Below are 16,377 nucleotides of genomic sequence, written 5' to 3' on the forward strand. Positions count from 1 at the left end.
GGTTGAGAGGAGTTTAGCATACATGAAGACTTACTATGATGCAACCTATATATTTTTTTAATTTCCTTACAGAAAAGCAGGGACACATGATTTATACACTGGTCTATTTTTCTCAAATTCAATTGGGGAAAAATTGAAAAGTAAAATTTATAAAGTAGAAAAGCATCTGGATAGTAAAAGAGACCCCAGGCTTTCATTTAATGTGGCAATTTGTCTGACTATATGCTTAGAGAATGCAGTAATGAGAGGCAATCCCGGGAGCCCTGAATTCAGCGGTATTCTACAGAGGAAGGTGAGTCCCATTCCTAGTCGCTTATAAAACTTTTTCCACTGCTTTGGGAAAAGAAAACTAAGAAAGCTAATTTCAAAGGCTTCTTCAGGTAACCTGATGATGTATTAAAACAAGGGTGCCCTGTAACAAGCGCTACTCAGTTTCAACATCTTTTCTCCTGGCACTCTGGACTGAGTCTTACCTTGAATATCTGCAACTCCTCCAGCACTACCTCTTCCATATTCCACTTTTCCTTTGAAATGCTGACAACTTTGAGGACAGTTCCAATGTCTGAAAAAATGCATAACCCATGATCCCATTGTTTCTATCTCAAAAATTAGTGGTAAGCATATCCCTAGAAACCTGCAAATCATTCCCCTCACTTCTCTTTAAATGCCTTTCAAAAAACAGATTAAATGAAACATGCATGAAGTGAAGCTGAATGTTTAAGTTTTGTCCTCCCAAAATATAGCTTTTAGCTAGTAGAACACCCATTTATAGAGAGAATGTTAAAGGATGCATATTCAGAGTATATTCTTAACAAAAGTAATATATATATATGTATAATTTAAATATTGTTTGAAACGTTAATAGAGCAAACGTTTTGACCTTAACTTAAAAAGTTAAAAATATATTAAAATAACAAATTCTCTCTCTTCCTTCCATGTAATATATATTTATTAAGTAGTTATTATATCCAATTCACCATGAAAGACAGATATATCTTCTTTTAATAATGTTGTCAAATGAACAAAAAAATCATTGAAGCTATCTGAGGGAAATTGTAGCTCACTCTTCAAATGTATTCTATCTTCAGAATCCTTATTAATAGATGAGAAATGGAAGGTTTGTTTAAAATTATTTAAGTTCAACTTAATACAAGGTTGATAATGCAAACCAAAAATTGACATTTAAAAGAGGTATCTTAAATACATCATCTTACATTGAAATTAAATGAAGTGTCAGGTTAGTACAGAAAGAAAATTGAAAGAACAGTTTAGAAAAAGAAAAAAAAATCCCACTTTAATTTATATAATATAGGCATTTTTAAACTTCTGAGCACTGGGGTTGGAGTATAGTAACATATATAATAATGATCCTGTTTGCACAAAATAGTCTGAATTATTTAATTGTTTTTAAATAACTCTGGGATCTTTAAAGAATATTAAATGTACATTTTTCCAAATGTCAAACTTAAAAACCTATCTTAGCAGTCTATAATTTTCTCAGTAAAGGTTAGATAGTACCACCTAGTGGCTAAATGACATTCATTGCAGTGAACTGTTGAAGACCTAGTTTTGGGTGGACAGTACAAATTAAGCGTCAAACTTGTGGGAATTAATAGCAACTAATTAATTCTACTTTTGACCTTTCAACAGCCGTCTCTTTTGTCTTGGGAATATCCCTTATTTTTCTGGTTTGTGGAATTGCCATCTTCAAAATAATCAGGTTTGACAATCAATGACAAAGGTCCTCTGATTCCGTCACACACATACTTCCTAATAAACCTAACTTCTATAAGATCCATAATTTTTAAAAATAAAATTATTCTAAAATTGTTTTGAACTCTTAAATATCTATTCTAATAAAAAGTCTTGTTTGTTGAAAATTCTTAATTTTTAATTCTTTATGAAATGCTTGATCCACTAAGTTATATAATATGATATGGAATACAGTGCTTTTGTTTTAATGATACATGTTATCTTTACTGCCATTAGAATTCCCATGACATTATTAGCTAATACTTTTACTTTTTTTGAGATTAAGTTTTTCTTTTTATAAAAATATTTTAATAATTTTATAGTTACTGAGTTGACAGACAAAGAAAAAATACAATGGGCTTATAAACTGAGTCTAGGAAATACATTTTAATGCACAAAATTCAAGAAGAAAGATAATCTCCAAGAAGTTTCTATTTAAAGGTCTTCACAAAGTAATGTTTAATGTTTCTGAAAATCTATCTTAAGTCAACTAAGTCAGTGATTCTCAAAATCAGGTGAAGGAATCTTTTGGGAATATACTTGCAAAGAGAGGGAAAGGCAAAGTTTGAAAATAAACATTACTTTGCCCTACTTGTTTAATTGTAGTTCAAAATCATTCAACAAATATGTATTGAGCATGTAATGTAGAGCAGGCACATTGCTGTCAAATACATTCTGAAATCTCAAATATGAAGTTGGGAGATATTTATGATTATCAATTAAAAGCTACATAATTTTAAGAAATGTTGACAAAGTTTTATCTAATAATTACTCATTTTTATTTTGACCAATAAATATTTTTGAAGTTTTTCTTCTCTTTGTCTAATAATGAAAAATTCCTTTTGAAAAAAATTCTAATCTAGTTTTAGCTTACCTGTTCCAAGAAACATTACATCGTACTGGCCATCTTCTGCAATGACATGATCCACCACTATCTGTGTCAGTCTGTAATCCACATTGATTCTCTTGAACGTTGGTCCTCCTGCAACTGGGTATACGGACTTATACATCACAGAGTGCCGCTTTATGAAACTGATGACATCATCTGGAAAATCTCGGGTGGATTTAATCAGTGGGTCATAGGTTTTGCTTGGACACTGAAAAGAAATGTGGAGGAAAGTAAAGACATTGTTTATGCACCTGAGAAGTTCACATTTATTTCCAATAAAGTTTGTATAGCTTATCATCAATAATATTAAATGAATGGACAACAGAGTCAATATGGAATCATGTGTACTTGTAAATAAATGCAGCGTGCCTCCAATAAATTTAAACCCAGTTTTCTCCTTCAAAAATTTTCTAAATTACATCTGCATGTTTTAATGTTTCCATAGTGAATTCTTTTCTTATGAAGATTATTTCTTCTGAAGATTGTTTCTAATGAAGATGTTTGAAATCTAACTTGAAATAACTGTTAAGAAACTGATCTATAAACATGAGAACATGTGGAAAGCCATTATTTTCAATTTCCTTTGAGTAATTTATAATTTCAGTTCAAATGAAACCATGTTTAATTAAAAAATAAAAAAGGAACAAACAGTTCACAAAAATTAATTTCAAAGTATTTAATAGTTTGAAATTGTAATTATGTAGTTTCTTTTATGATTAGTGTGAAAATTACACTTTGAACAATTCAACAGCTCTTCTCCTAAAGAGTCTGCGAAGAAACCGTTAGGGAATTTTATACTTCTTTCTAAAATTGCCTTGTGTGCCTTTCAGCATCCACTAAATCAATAGTTAGCATGACCTGCCCCCTGGTGGTAAGAGTAAAAAGTTCAAAATGGTTCAAATCAAATGAATTTTATGTGCCTTTATCCAAAAATAAAGGGGAAAAAACACCTTATAATTAGACTTTTTTTTCCAGAAAATATCACCTCTCCCACATCCTAAATCTATTTTATGTTTAAACATATTGCAATTTAGGAAGGTACCTCGTATAGAACGATTCTTTTATCACATTTGAATTCTCAATGGACTAATGCATTCTTTTGGAGAGGAAAACTTTAGTCAATTGATGCAGTCATAGAGAATAAAATGATTGACAGTAAGGACAGCTTTTTTTAATGGTGCTTTTCTTTGTTTCAGTTTTTAGAGAAGTTGGAAACAGTCTCCATGGAACTGAACCATTTAAACTTGGCACTAATTAGAATCATGCCAAGGCTCCAAAAACATAATGTACTTCTCAAAATATTCAAGAGGGTCATTCTTAGGGAGCTGAAGATACTAGAACTAGTCCCAATATTTGACTTTGACCCCAAATTTTATACCAATAAAATCATAATGGCTCATTATGAATTAGAAGAAATATCAAAGAGGTTGTACTAAAAGTCTGTTAATGTTTTTCTATAAATAATTTAAGAATATCTTTACCTTTAACAAAAATTTTCAATGTCTGGTATTAAGAAACTGATACTTTCTGGATATTTAGTTATTTGTCCCAGGTCTGCACCAGAGAGATTAGAAACGTCCTAGAATATTAGCCACTTTGCATTTACTTAACATATTCTTAACTGGATGTTGGTCTAAAGATCTAAGTCTGCACGTTCAGTCATTATTTCCAGCACTTAACCTTCAGCCAAGCGGAATCCGTCAACTCGATAATGGAAGAATCTTGCATTAAATAGATTAAGCAGGGACTCAAAATGGATATGGAGCTCAAATAATACAAAGCTCTTGTCCAATTATAGGCTGCATGTTTGAGGCTCAGTCAAAGACAATTCACAGTAGGCTTATAATGCCTGTGGTTCAATCTGGTTGGTGTATCATTAAAATCAAACCCAGAGCAAGATTTTGCCTGCACACAGTTTTTAAAAAGCCCTCCAACTTAAGAAAAAATCACTTTTGACTTTGCAGCTGTAGTTGTGCAGTAGCCAAAGTTTTCAAAGAAATAATATCATGACATTCAAGCCGTAGTTTTTGATATCAAATTGTTAAATAATTAGAAATTTTAATGCAAGAAAGTATAGCTGAATGAAAATATGAACACTTAGAAAAAATAAATATGAATTTTCCTCATTGCTCCGACAAAAATGGTGTAAGTGTAATAAAATCTAAGGCGGAAAAAAAGGAAGGAAAACCTGGTTTCTATTGACTATAAAATGATCTTTGAAAATATATATTTTTTCTTATGGCAGCTTTTCCTCATGGCATGTTGCCAGTGTTTGGACAAGATCTTTATCCTCTCAATTGCTATGCATGATATCTCAGGTCTGCGTCTCCACTATGCTTGCACAAATGAAAATGATTTGGTAGAGTTACTCTCTGAGGTTTAGGATAGTACAGTTTGAATCAAACATTGTTATTTCAGTACATTCAAACCAGTGGAATTTTTGCGTTGATATCATATAGCTGTGCTGCACACAGATCTAAAAATAATGAGATGCCAAGCAATGTATGTAGGTAAGAGTAAAGCAGGAAAGAAAAATTTCGTAAAAGAAAAGAGAAAGTGTAGGGAAATGCTACATCTAAAGCGGATGGTCATTCATATTCAGTTATTTTCCATTAACAAATTCTAGAAAATTCTCCCATGGCAGCTATACATCTCAGGTATTAGAAATCTAGTGGGTTTTTCTCTGTTATGTATGTACTTTTAATTTCTAGGTATTAACACAGCCCACCTGAACATACCATACGGGGACATTTATTTCTGCCTCCAGTTTTCTTAATTTGCCAGATTAGCTCCTAGGAGAGTAGGAAATAAATCAGGAAACTTATCTGTGTCTCTACCCGCTGTTGTAAAATACTCAAAGACAGTATTCTTCTCTTGTGCTGGAAATATTAATACCAGCACGAAAGAAGAAGAGAAAATAGAACCTGCCTAGACACACCCTGAGATGAAAGTGGAAACCCAACAGCAACAAGCCCTGGTTCAGGGCCTATCTCCCATGGCTGGCTGCCACAGCTGGCTAGGTGTGATCATGTTATGCTTGGCAAGTCCGTGTGTTTGTCTAGGGCCTTTAGTAGTGGAATGGGAAGCAATGGATAAGAGGAGAAAAATGGTTTTTATCCAAAGAGAGAACTTTTCCCCTTGGCAAAGCCCCAGACAGCTGTCAAAGGTTTTTTTCTCCCCGCAGCTTCAGGCTATTCTCTACAGGTTGCAGTTTCCTTTTAAACAAGTCAGAGGAATGACTAATGTGAGGGAAGACATGGCAAAAGAAAGACTGAACTAGGCTTTCATTTTCAGAAGCCTGAGTTTTATTTACAGAGTAAAAATGCAAATGTAACAGTTGCCGTCTTATACCTCTGCTTATTCATCGAAGAGTCAACCTACAACAGATAAAGGCAAGGAAAGACCCTGTATTAAATATCAGAGACAAAGAGGCCGGGGCAATCATATAGAGGTAATTTCTCTCCTTCCCTCTCCCTCTCCTTTTCTTTAAGGTTCCCTTTCTCTTAAAGGAATTTCTATGCCAGAAAAAGCAAAACACTATTGAACATAGTAAATAGCCTGGGATTTGAAGAACTTCATTTTAAAAGCAAATTGTTTGCCCTCTGGAAAATAAAGCTGAAAGCCAGTTGGGAAGGTTAATTTCTTTTGGAAGCCCCTTGACTATCTGCATTTTAGGGAAACATGGCCTACACACAGTTAAAGGGAAATGATAGTGATATTTTGTGATACATGTCCTTTAGTGTAATCTGTTTTAGGAATCTGGACTCAGGATATCCAGAGTCTAGTCCTGCCTCTGCTTCTCCCTTCTAGAACCAACACCAGGAATGAATGAACAGAACTAGAGATATCCTCAGTAATTTAGAGAGATGATAAAGTAATTGTTATCCAATAAGTGGAAGGTGATGGAGTGGGCAAATACTAAAGAGAAAATAAAACTGTGAATTCAATATGATAGAGAGACATGAGTGAGCCACTGATGCCTAAAATGAGATATCCCCAAAAGTTTCCCACAGATTTTGAATTAATTAGGAAAGACTTGCTTAAATCAAACAAACAATAGCAATAAGATGTTAGCTACATTCCTCAGGTACACAAATGGGAAGATAGTGTGAGACACTATGAGAGAATTCCTGCATCATACTCTGTAGTTTTCAGTCTCCTTTGGTAAGACTATCATAGTCTAACACTAGACAAATTAATAGAAAGTTCTGGATATTATTTTTGAATTACATTTTTTTCTTTGGTCAGTTACACCTATGTTTGAAAGTCAACTGTAAAACATGTCTTTTAAAACTCTTACTTAATGGGATCAGCACAGTTTGCAATTAAAATCTAATGTATGAGGTTAAGAAATACATATATTCTGAGAACCATCAGCTCTTTAGGAAAAGAATGTATTTAGAATCATGCTAAAGCTCAAGTAAAATAGTTTAGGTGGGGCAGAAAGAGAAAACAGGGTAGCTAAAAAGTTTTGAACTTGTGGAATCCATGGTTACCTCAAACCCCTGCTGTTGAGAAGATTAAGCAAGGTAAAAGTTGGAATTTCTAAGCAATATTCCAGTTCTAGTTGAAGAACACATTACATACTTCAAGTCCACTATGGAAACACAATTGTTGATATTATGTATTATTATCCTATGATCTATCTTCTCCAAGATTTACTTCTGTAAAGCAAAATCAGAAACCAAGCTCAGGCATGGCAGTGATGCCTTGATATGTTAGAGTAAAAAAGACCTTTCTACAACCGAATGGTATGCCAGGGCCCAGAGCTGGTTCAGGGTAGAGCATTTGTAAGATGAATTTTTCAGTGGACCCAGAATCAAAAGAACTTTATAATTTTTCAATGACTCTTACAATGTTAGAAAGTCTAATGATTTAATGGGAAATAAATGACTGTCAGACACATCTACACGTACATCTCAAGTTTGGAGGTTTTATCTTATAGCAAAAAAGAGGAACAATAAAGGCCCTACAGCAAAGAGAGGAAATTTTTAGCATTTACCATTGATTTTCTCCAGTGAAAACCAATGTGAGTTGTACATATGCGGCTTTTTGTTAGACAAAGATTTGAAATCTTGCAGAGGGAGAGATATTTCATTATTTTACACTGGTGGTAGTTGAAAATTTTTTTTCTTAATAAAGTTTTACAGAATATTCTTAGTCAAGTTTTGTTAACCAAGATTTATAGGATATTTTATTTTACTTTATTTTCTCACTAAAAGGACATATTATATTCAGAAGTAAAACCATGGAAGACAATTAGCAGGAAGAAGGAGGTTAGCTTAGTGTTTTTGATGTTTTATGTGGCTTAATGTTTTTTTTCCCAACATAAAAGGAATATTAAACAAGGGTCTCATTGAACACAGCAGCAGCTTTTGGGGTTCTGTGTCTCACTTTGCAATCTGAGCTGACCATGCACACAAACATCTGTGTCTAAGTGACCTGCAATTGGTATTGATCTTGGCACCACCTACTATTATATGGGTGTTTTCCAGCAAGGAAGAGTAGAGATAATTGCCAATGATCAGGGAAACTGAACCATGCCAAACTATGTCACCTTTACGGATACCAAACAATTGATTAGTGATACTCCAAATAATCAAGTTCCAATGAACCGTGCCAGCATGGCTTTTGATGCCAAATGTTTGACTGGGTGCAGATTTGATGATGCCATTGTCCAGTTTGATATGACATATTGGCCTTTCACGGTGGTAAATGATGCTGGCAGGCCCAAGGTCCAAGTAGAGTATGAGAGAGACAAAACGCTGCTACCCATAGGAGGTGTCTTCTATGGTTCTGACAAAGATGAAGGAAATTGCAAAAGTCTACCTTGGGAAGACTGTTACCAATGCTGTGGTCACAGTGCCAGCTTACTTGAATGACTCTCAGCATCAGGGCTATCAAAGATGCTGGAACTATTGCTGGTCTCAATGTACTTGGAATTATCAATGTGCCAATTGTCGCTGCTATTGCTTACAGTTTAGACAAAAAAAAAAAAAAAAAAAAGGTTGGAGCTGAAAGAAACGTGCTAATCTTTGACCTGGGAGGTGGCATTTTTGATCCTCACTATGGAGGATGGAATCTCTGAGGTGAAATCTACAGCCAGAGACACCTACTTAGGTGGAGAGGACTTTCACAACTGAAATGTCAACCATTTTACTGGTGAGTTATAGTGCACACATGGAAGGACACCGTGAGAACAAGAGAGCTGTCTGGCGCCTCTATACTGCTTGTGAACTTGCTAAGCATACTCTTCCAGCACTGAAACCAGTACTGAGGTCAATTCTCTTCATGAAGGAATCCACTTCTATATCTCCATTAATTGTGCCCAATTTGGAGAATTGAATGCTGAGCCTGTTCTGTGGCACTCTGGACCCCATAGAGAAATCCATTTGAGATGCCAAACTAGACAAACCACAGATTCCTGATATTGTCCTTGTTGGTGGTCCTAATTGTATCCCCAAGATTTAGTAGCTTCTCCAAGGCATCTTCAATGGAAAATAGCTGAATGAGAGCATCAACCCTCATGAAGCTGTTGCTTATGATGCAGCTGTCCAGGCAGCCGTCCTATCTAGAGACATCTCAAAATGTTCAAGATTTTCTGTTTTTGGATGTCACTCCTCTTTCCCTTGATATTAAAACTGCTGATGGAGTCATGGCTGTCCTCATCAAGTGTGATGCTACCATTCCTACCAGGCAGACACAGACCTTCACTACCTACTCTGACAAGCCTAGCATGTCATTGCCAAGGATAAAAACCTACTTGGCAAGTTTGAGCTCACAGGCGTACCTCCTGCACACCATGGTGTTCATCAGATTGAAGTCACCTTTGATATTAATGCCAAGGGCATCCTCAATGTCTACTCTCACTGATGACAAGGGCCATTTGAGCAAGGAAGACATTGAGCCTATGGTCCAGGAAACTGAGAAGTACAAAGCTGAAGATGAGAAGCAGAGGCACAAGGTGTCATCCAAGAATTCACTTGATCCCTATGTGTTCAACATGAAAGCAACTGCTGAAGATGAGAAACTTCAAGTCAAGATTAACAATGAGCACAAACAGAAGATTCTTAGCAAGTGCCATGAAATTATCAACTGGCTCGATAAGAATCAGACTGCAGAGAAGGAAGAATTTGAACATGCACAGCAAGAGCTGGAGAAGTCTGCAAGTCCATCATAACCAAACTGGACTAGAGTGCAGAAGGCACGCTAGGAGGAATGCCAGGGGGATTTCCTGGTGGTAGAGCTCCTGCATCTGGTGGTGCTTTTCAGGGCCCACCACTGAAGAGGTTGATTAAGACAACCCAACTATAGATGTAGCATTGTTCTACATAGTTAAAACACCGAAGAACCCAAATTTGTAGCAAATTCTATGGCAGTTTTACGGTCGAGCTGCTATACTAAATTACTGGGCATTCTCAATACTTGAATATGGAACATGAGCGCAAGGAAAGGAAATAACATTGCACTTTATAAACATTGTATTGTAAGTGGAAAATGCAATGTCTTAAATAAAACTGTATTTAAAGTTGGCATCAAAAAAAGATTAAACAAAAGAAAACTAACCACAACCTCCACCCCTGAATAAAAAAGAGATTTTGAGCTGAAAATGAGCATTTATTTAATGTCTCTAGTGTTGGACAGTGGAAGAGGCAATGCTGGCGTGAGAAGTCCAGTCTCTAGGTACTCTACCCAGGATGATTCTTACCATGTTATGATGTTCCTTAAATATGGCTTTGTTTCAAATTTTTGAACCAAGAAATTTTCAGGAATGCTTAGAATCACCATTTTTCACCACCTATTTTTTTTGAAACTACCTAGATAAAAAAAGTAAAAAGAACAGGCTTTTCTGATGTTTGAGCTATTAATAGAAATTATCATGCATTTATGTTCATCAGTGTCCACATAGTAAAACAAATTTATGAAATATTTAAAAAGTACCTATAACTACCTCCTTTTATTTCCCACCAAAAAATGGAGACTTAGTTGGGAAATTCACGTGTAAGCTTTCATCTGTAAAAGTAAAACTAAAACAACTAACATTTAACGCAGTAACAATTTGGAAGTAAATGGAACTTAAAAAGGAATCATTATTTTTACAAAATCAGACATTTAGTAGTTATTTAAAAATGGTGGCAAAATGTTTCAAGCAAAGTAAAACATGTATTTTATATTTGAACTTCAAAAACAAATATTTTCTCCTCACCTTTTTGATAAGGGAATGGTTTAAAACTGAAACTCACTTTTGAGGAAACATTTACTAATACTTTACACTTATGCATACATCTTAAAAATCCCTTGGCTACACAGAATAAAACTGCAGAGTACATCAGTTATAAAAAACCAACTATCAAGTTGGAAATTTTCTGCCTTTACAAATCTTTCTTAGATTCTGGGTTTTCTAGCAGTCTGTTATTTTGGGCTGGATTCAATTTGGTTTCTATATCTGACCTGTATGATTGATTCACTGTATCATGGACTTTTTAATATTTTATTTCACTTGGAACTTCTTATTACCAAGACCTGGCAGGGCAATAATGATTGAGAAAATCCACCTGAACAAAATATGGCTTGTTCAAATATTCTATTTGGACACCAGAGGGCAGAAGAATCATTTGAAGTGAAGGAATTCTATAATATATCCTTTTGCATCCTTGCTTTTCTAGGCTTATTAACATTGCAGAGCAGTGATGTCATGGTTAAGCTAGGAGTTTAGGTTTGACTTTTTTGTGAAAGAAGTACAGCGTTCTGTCAAAACCAAAAACTTAAAGTAAGCATGACACACTGAAAGTTGTAGTGTTTATTTAACTGAGTGATAATGTCAACAGAAGTCTTACCACTGAGAGAACAACTTACAATTCAATCTTAATAGCAATACAGATGCAGAAAATGTAAAAACAATTTTTTAAAAAATAATCTACGTTAAAGCTTTAACTTAAGTGTAATATGGCTTTTAGTAAAGGTTCTAACAATTTCATAGAAAGCAAAGTATTCAGCAATACTTTTATTAAAGTAAGATGTGTTCCTCTGAATTGCAGTAAGAGAAATGGTAAGTGTAGTAAAGTTTCAAAATTCATTATTACTTGTGCAGAGAATAGACAAATCTCTGGAAAAATAGCATAAAGTTCTGTTTGGTTGCTCATTTGTTATCCCTTTGAAGGTAGAACAAAAGGTAGGTTAATGGCTTTTGATTTGGAGTTAAGTAGAGTAAGTTTCATTCCAGTCATAACAATTCATAAGCTGTGAGAGCATGAACATATGTTTACCTTCGCTGGGCTTGTTTCTTATCTATAAAATTGGGATAATAATACCTACTCTGTGTGTTTGTTTTAAGAATGTAGTGAGATAACGTATAAGGGCTTATCAGAGTGTCTGGATCATAAGAAGTGTTCAGTAATGACTTTGATCAAAATATTCTGGATATTTAGAGAGATAGAATCATAACTTTATGTAAACAAAAATTACTGAAATTGGGCTGCTTTTAGAAAACAAATAAGAAAGAATGCCAGGAAATAATGTAAAATTCAATGCAGCTAATTTTAGGTGGGACATTTGGCAGTATATCAATCAGATAAATATTAGGAAATAAGTGCATATTACAGAATATTAACGAATAGAGAGAGAAGACTGATCAGAAAATTCAACATCCCTCTTCATTCCACTGTTTTTGGCAATATGATATTGGGAAAGTTATTTAATTATTCTGGGTATTCATTCCCTTCCCTGTAAAATGAGGGTGAATTACGTGGTCTTTATCATTCACTCCAGTTCTTACATTCTCAAATTTTACAGGCATAGTTTATCTGATACGCTGTGAAATATAGTTTCAATGATTTAATGTGTAGTGTTATTAATGGTAAAGTGTATTTGCATAACAGATTTTCACATCACATATATGATGCTCCTAAATTCAACATCAGTATTCTAAATATAAAACATAATGTAGAAAAGCACACTAATAGCATTGAGTGCTAATAAAAAACAAGATGTTGTAAAAATGACTGAAGAAGCAATGAAGTAAAAGGCTACCTATCTATGCATGATTTTAGACATTTTCAAATTTGGTCACAGTGATTTCAAAGAGAATACATAAGTAGCTAGTTATTTGGAAATAGCTGATGTCCTTAGCTACCACGGATTTCTAGATAAAGCTTGCAAACATGTTAGTAGAAATGATTGTCACTATACTAACACAAAATCAATTGGATAGGGTTGATCAATAAAAATATTTAAAAATACCTCAACATTATTAGTCTCATACTAATAAATTTATATTATGTGGTTTCTACTTATCTAAAGAGAGCATAGATTTAACAGTTTAACTCAGTACAACCAAAAAGAAAATCCTCCTTCTTTAACCGCAACTGTAAAAATAAATAAATTTTGACAGTAACTGGCATGTTTAAAATCTCTTTAAGTTCTATAAAAGGACATAATATTTGATGAAAGAGAGTTTTCTTGGTGGAGTCTTTCAGAAGGAGACTTGGTCTTTCTGTCTCTATTACTGATTACAGCCTTAATAGGGGCTACGGTGGAAAGATTCTTTATTAGGCATGGTTCTCAGAGCTCAACTTCAGGTGCAAATGTGTTTACATATTTTTAAAGGCATAAAAATTGTATGATAAATATTAATGTTGAGAAAAAATTGAGTAATTACTTCCTTAAATGACCCTTCTTTAGTCCTAATCATGCTTTTGTTTTCCCAAGTTGTTAGAAAGTAGAAATTAAGTATTTATTTGATGGTTTAGATGCAGGCTATTTGCTAAATAATTTTGAACTTTTCAAGACAATTTCTTACAGCATAAAGACTATATTCCGAGTAGTCGGCAGAAGAGACCAGTATGTTGAACATAATTTGGTGTTTATTTTCTCATTGATGAAAAACACTTCCCACTGACATTTTTATTTTCCTACTTTCGGGGAGTCTCTTACTTATGTTTCAGAGAAGTGTCTGTGTGCTTATGAGGACAGTCATGTAAAATGTGAGTTCTCTTTAAGCCTCGCATGACATTCACAGCTCTTTTAGGCAGCAGCAGGGAAAGCGGTGACAACCACCACTTGTAAAGCATCTTAACTTACACTCGAGTTGGAAAATAACGTAACCAGGATGCATCAGCATGTAGTCATTTTGATACTTATTTTCTATTTCTGAGTATTATAGGACTCAACTGCTGGGTCTACATATGCAAATAATTTTTTGTTGTTGTAATTAATGTGAATAGTCTCAGCTTCCAATTCATTCTCCTATAATATCTAGATAATTGAAAAAGAATATGGCCTGAATGGTGACAGTCTTTATTAAAAACAAATAAAAACAAACAAAAAACCCCAAACCAAAAAACTCATGTAGTAAGAAAAGGCTCAGAATGTGACAGTCTATAATATTTAACCCCAAAGTATTAACAGAGTAAAATTGATCCTTCTAGAGCTGTTTTCCCAATTTTAATCACACACACACACACACACACACAATCTCCCATGGAAGGTAAAAATATACAATTTAACATTTTTGTAGTGCAACATCATAGTGTGAGAACTAATAACTGGGAGTTATTGTAAGAACAATGACCTTGAATTTACAGTATGATAGTAAATAGCCAAGAATTTGGAGTTTGGGGTTGAAACCCAGCCCTATCACTAATTAGCTTTGTGACCTTGGGCAAGTTACTGTACCTGTTGGTGCCTGACATTCCTCATCTGTATAATGGAATTAATAATAATAGCATGTGTTTCATGGGATTATGATCAGTATTAAGTAAGTTAATGTTTGTAAAACATTTAGAATAATATCCCCATATCCTAAGTGCTATATTACTATTAATATATAAGCAAATGAAACGAGTAAGTACAGCTGTGATATTCAACGAATAAAAAATAGTTTAAAAAGCATTAGAATGACCTAGGCCGGGCATGGTGGCTCACACCTGTAATCCCAGGACTTTGGGAGGACGAGGTGGGCGGATCACCTGAGGTCAGGAGTTTGAGACCAGCCTGGTTAACCTGGTGAAACCCCGTCTCTATTAAAAATACAAAAATTAGCTGGGCATGGTTGTGCACACCTGTAATCCTAGCTACTCTGGAGGCTAAGGCAGGAGAATTGCTTGAACTCGGGAGGCAGAGGTTGCAGTGAGCCAAGATTGCACCACTGCACTTTGGCCTGGGCGACAGAGCGAGACTCTGACAAAAAAACAAAAAACAAAACAAAACAAAACAAAATTAAAAAATGGGCTAAGTACTTGAATAGACATTTCTCCAAAGAAGACATACGAATGGCCAATGGGTACATGAAAATTATTCATCACTAATCAACAGAGAAGTTGAAAACAAAACCACAATCAGATATCACTCCACATCTGTCAGGATGGATAATATGGATAACATCACAAAAACAAAAGATGAGTATTAAGGAGGATGTGGGGAAATTGGAAGCCTTGCACACTGCTAGTGGTAATGCAAAATGGTACTGCCACTATGGAAAACAGTGTGGCAGTTCCTCAAAAAATTAAAAATAGAACTACTACATGATGCAGCAATCCTACTTCAGGATATTTATCTAAAACAATTGAAATTAAGATATCAAAGATATATGAGATATTATCACTCTTAGATTCATTGCAGCACTATTCACAATAGTCAAGACATGGAAACAACCTAAATGTCTGTCAACAGATGAATGGATAAAGAAAATGTGTGTGTGTGTGTATGTGTGTGTGTTATATGTATACAATATATCTAGGATTATATATCATATATCCTATATACATATATATGAGACGTATCATATATAAATGTATATATGATATATGATACATTTATACATACAACATACATATATTTATATATGATATATGCATCATATATGTATATATCTATATACAGGTGATGCATATATAATATCTTTATATGTGCATATAGATATCATATATATGGGATGTGTGTATGTGTATATATATAAAATGGGACTGCATTCATCCTTGAAAAACAAGGAAATTCTGCATACACTATGCAACAACATGAATGAATCTTAAGGACGTTATGTTGAGTGAAATAAGCCATTTGCAGAGAAATAAACACTGCATGATTCCACTTATATAAGGTATCTATAATAGTCAAAATAGTAGAATCAAAAAGCAGAATGGTGGTTTCCAAGGGCCAGGAGGGAGCAAAATGGGAAGTTACCAATCAATGCACACAAACTTTCTGTTAGCTAAGAAGAATAAGCATTAGAGATCTGCTGTACAACATTGTACCTATACTCAACAATAATGGATGGTAAATTAAAAAATTTAAGGGGGTAGGTCTCATGTTAAATGTTCTTATCACATTATTAAAAAGAGAGAAAATTTAAAAAATGAGTCCTGAAAATCATATTGTTTGAAAAAAAACATGTTTCCACAAACATCGTTATTACTTTATAATCAAGTCAGAAACCATCCTTGAAACAAATTTATATTGAGGAATTATTAGGGGGAAAATAGAGATGGTTGTATAGCATACTTCCCAAATTTAATTAAGTTATATAGCAGGAAGATGGAAACAGAATTCGGAAAGCATAGCTACCAGCTGGTTCTCCTTTTAGAATGAACATATGAAAAGATAATATTCAGTAAAACTTGAAGAGTTAAGTCAATATTTTTCTCAGATATTTTGGTAATTATTTTATACCTCTTGGTAGTAATATTCAGAATAAATCCAAAATGAAAAAAAAAACATTTTTTCCTCTTTAATATTAGGTC

General features: G+C 34.1%; 1 protein-coding gene and 1 pseudogene across 3 annotated transcripts in view; one reads left to right on the forward strand and one right to left on the reverse strand.

The window, feature by feature from the left end:
* The window catches only part of SEMA3D (semaphorin 3D), a 190,985-nt gene that overhangs the window by 24,238 nt on the left and 150,370 nt on the right, over positions 1–16,377 (reverse strand). For all 3 annotated transcript variants that reach the window (XM_016957662.4, XM_016957660.4, XM_063815433.1), the window contains 2 exons: positions 2,627–2,849; positions 474–562 (listed from right to left, as the gene is read on the reverse strand). In XM_016957662.4, coding sequence (XP_016813151.1) covers positions 474–562; positions 2,627–2,849 — 312 coding nt within the window. The remainder of the gene's footprint in view (positions 1–473; positions 563–2,626; positions 2,850–16,377) is intronic.
* Positions 8,167–9,939, forward strand: LOC107971525 (heat shock cognate 71 kDa protein-like; annotated as a pseudogene).

This window comes from Pan troglodytes, chromosome 6 (genome assembly GCF_028858775.2).
Source record: "Pan troglodytes isolate AG18354 chromosome 6, NHGRI_mPanTro3-v2.0_pri, whole genome shotgun sequence".
Classification (NCBI taxonomy): Eukaryota; Metazoa; Chordata; class Mammalia; order Primates; family Hominidae; genus Pan; species Pan troglodytes.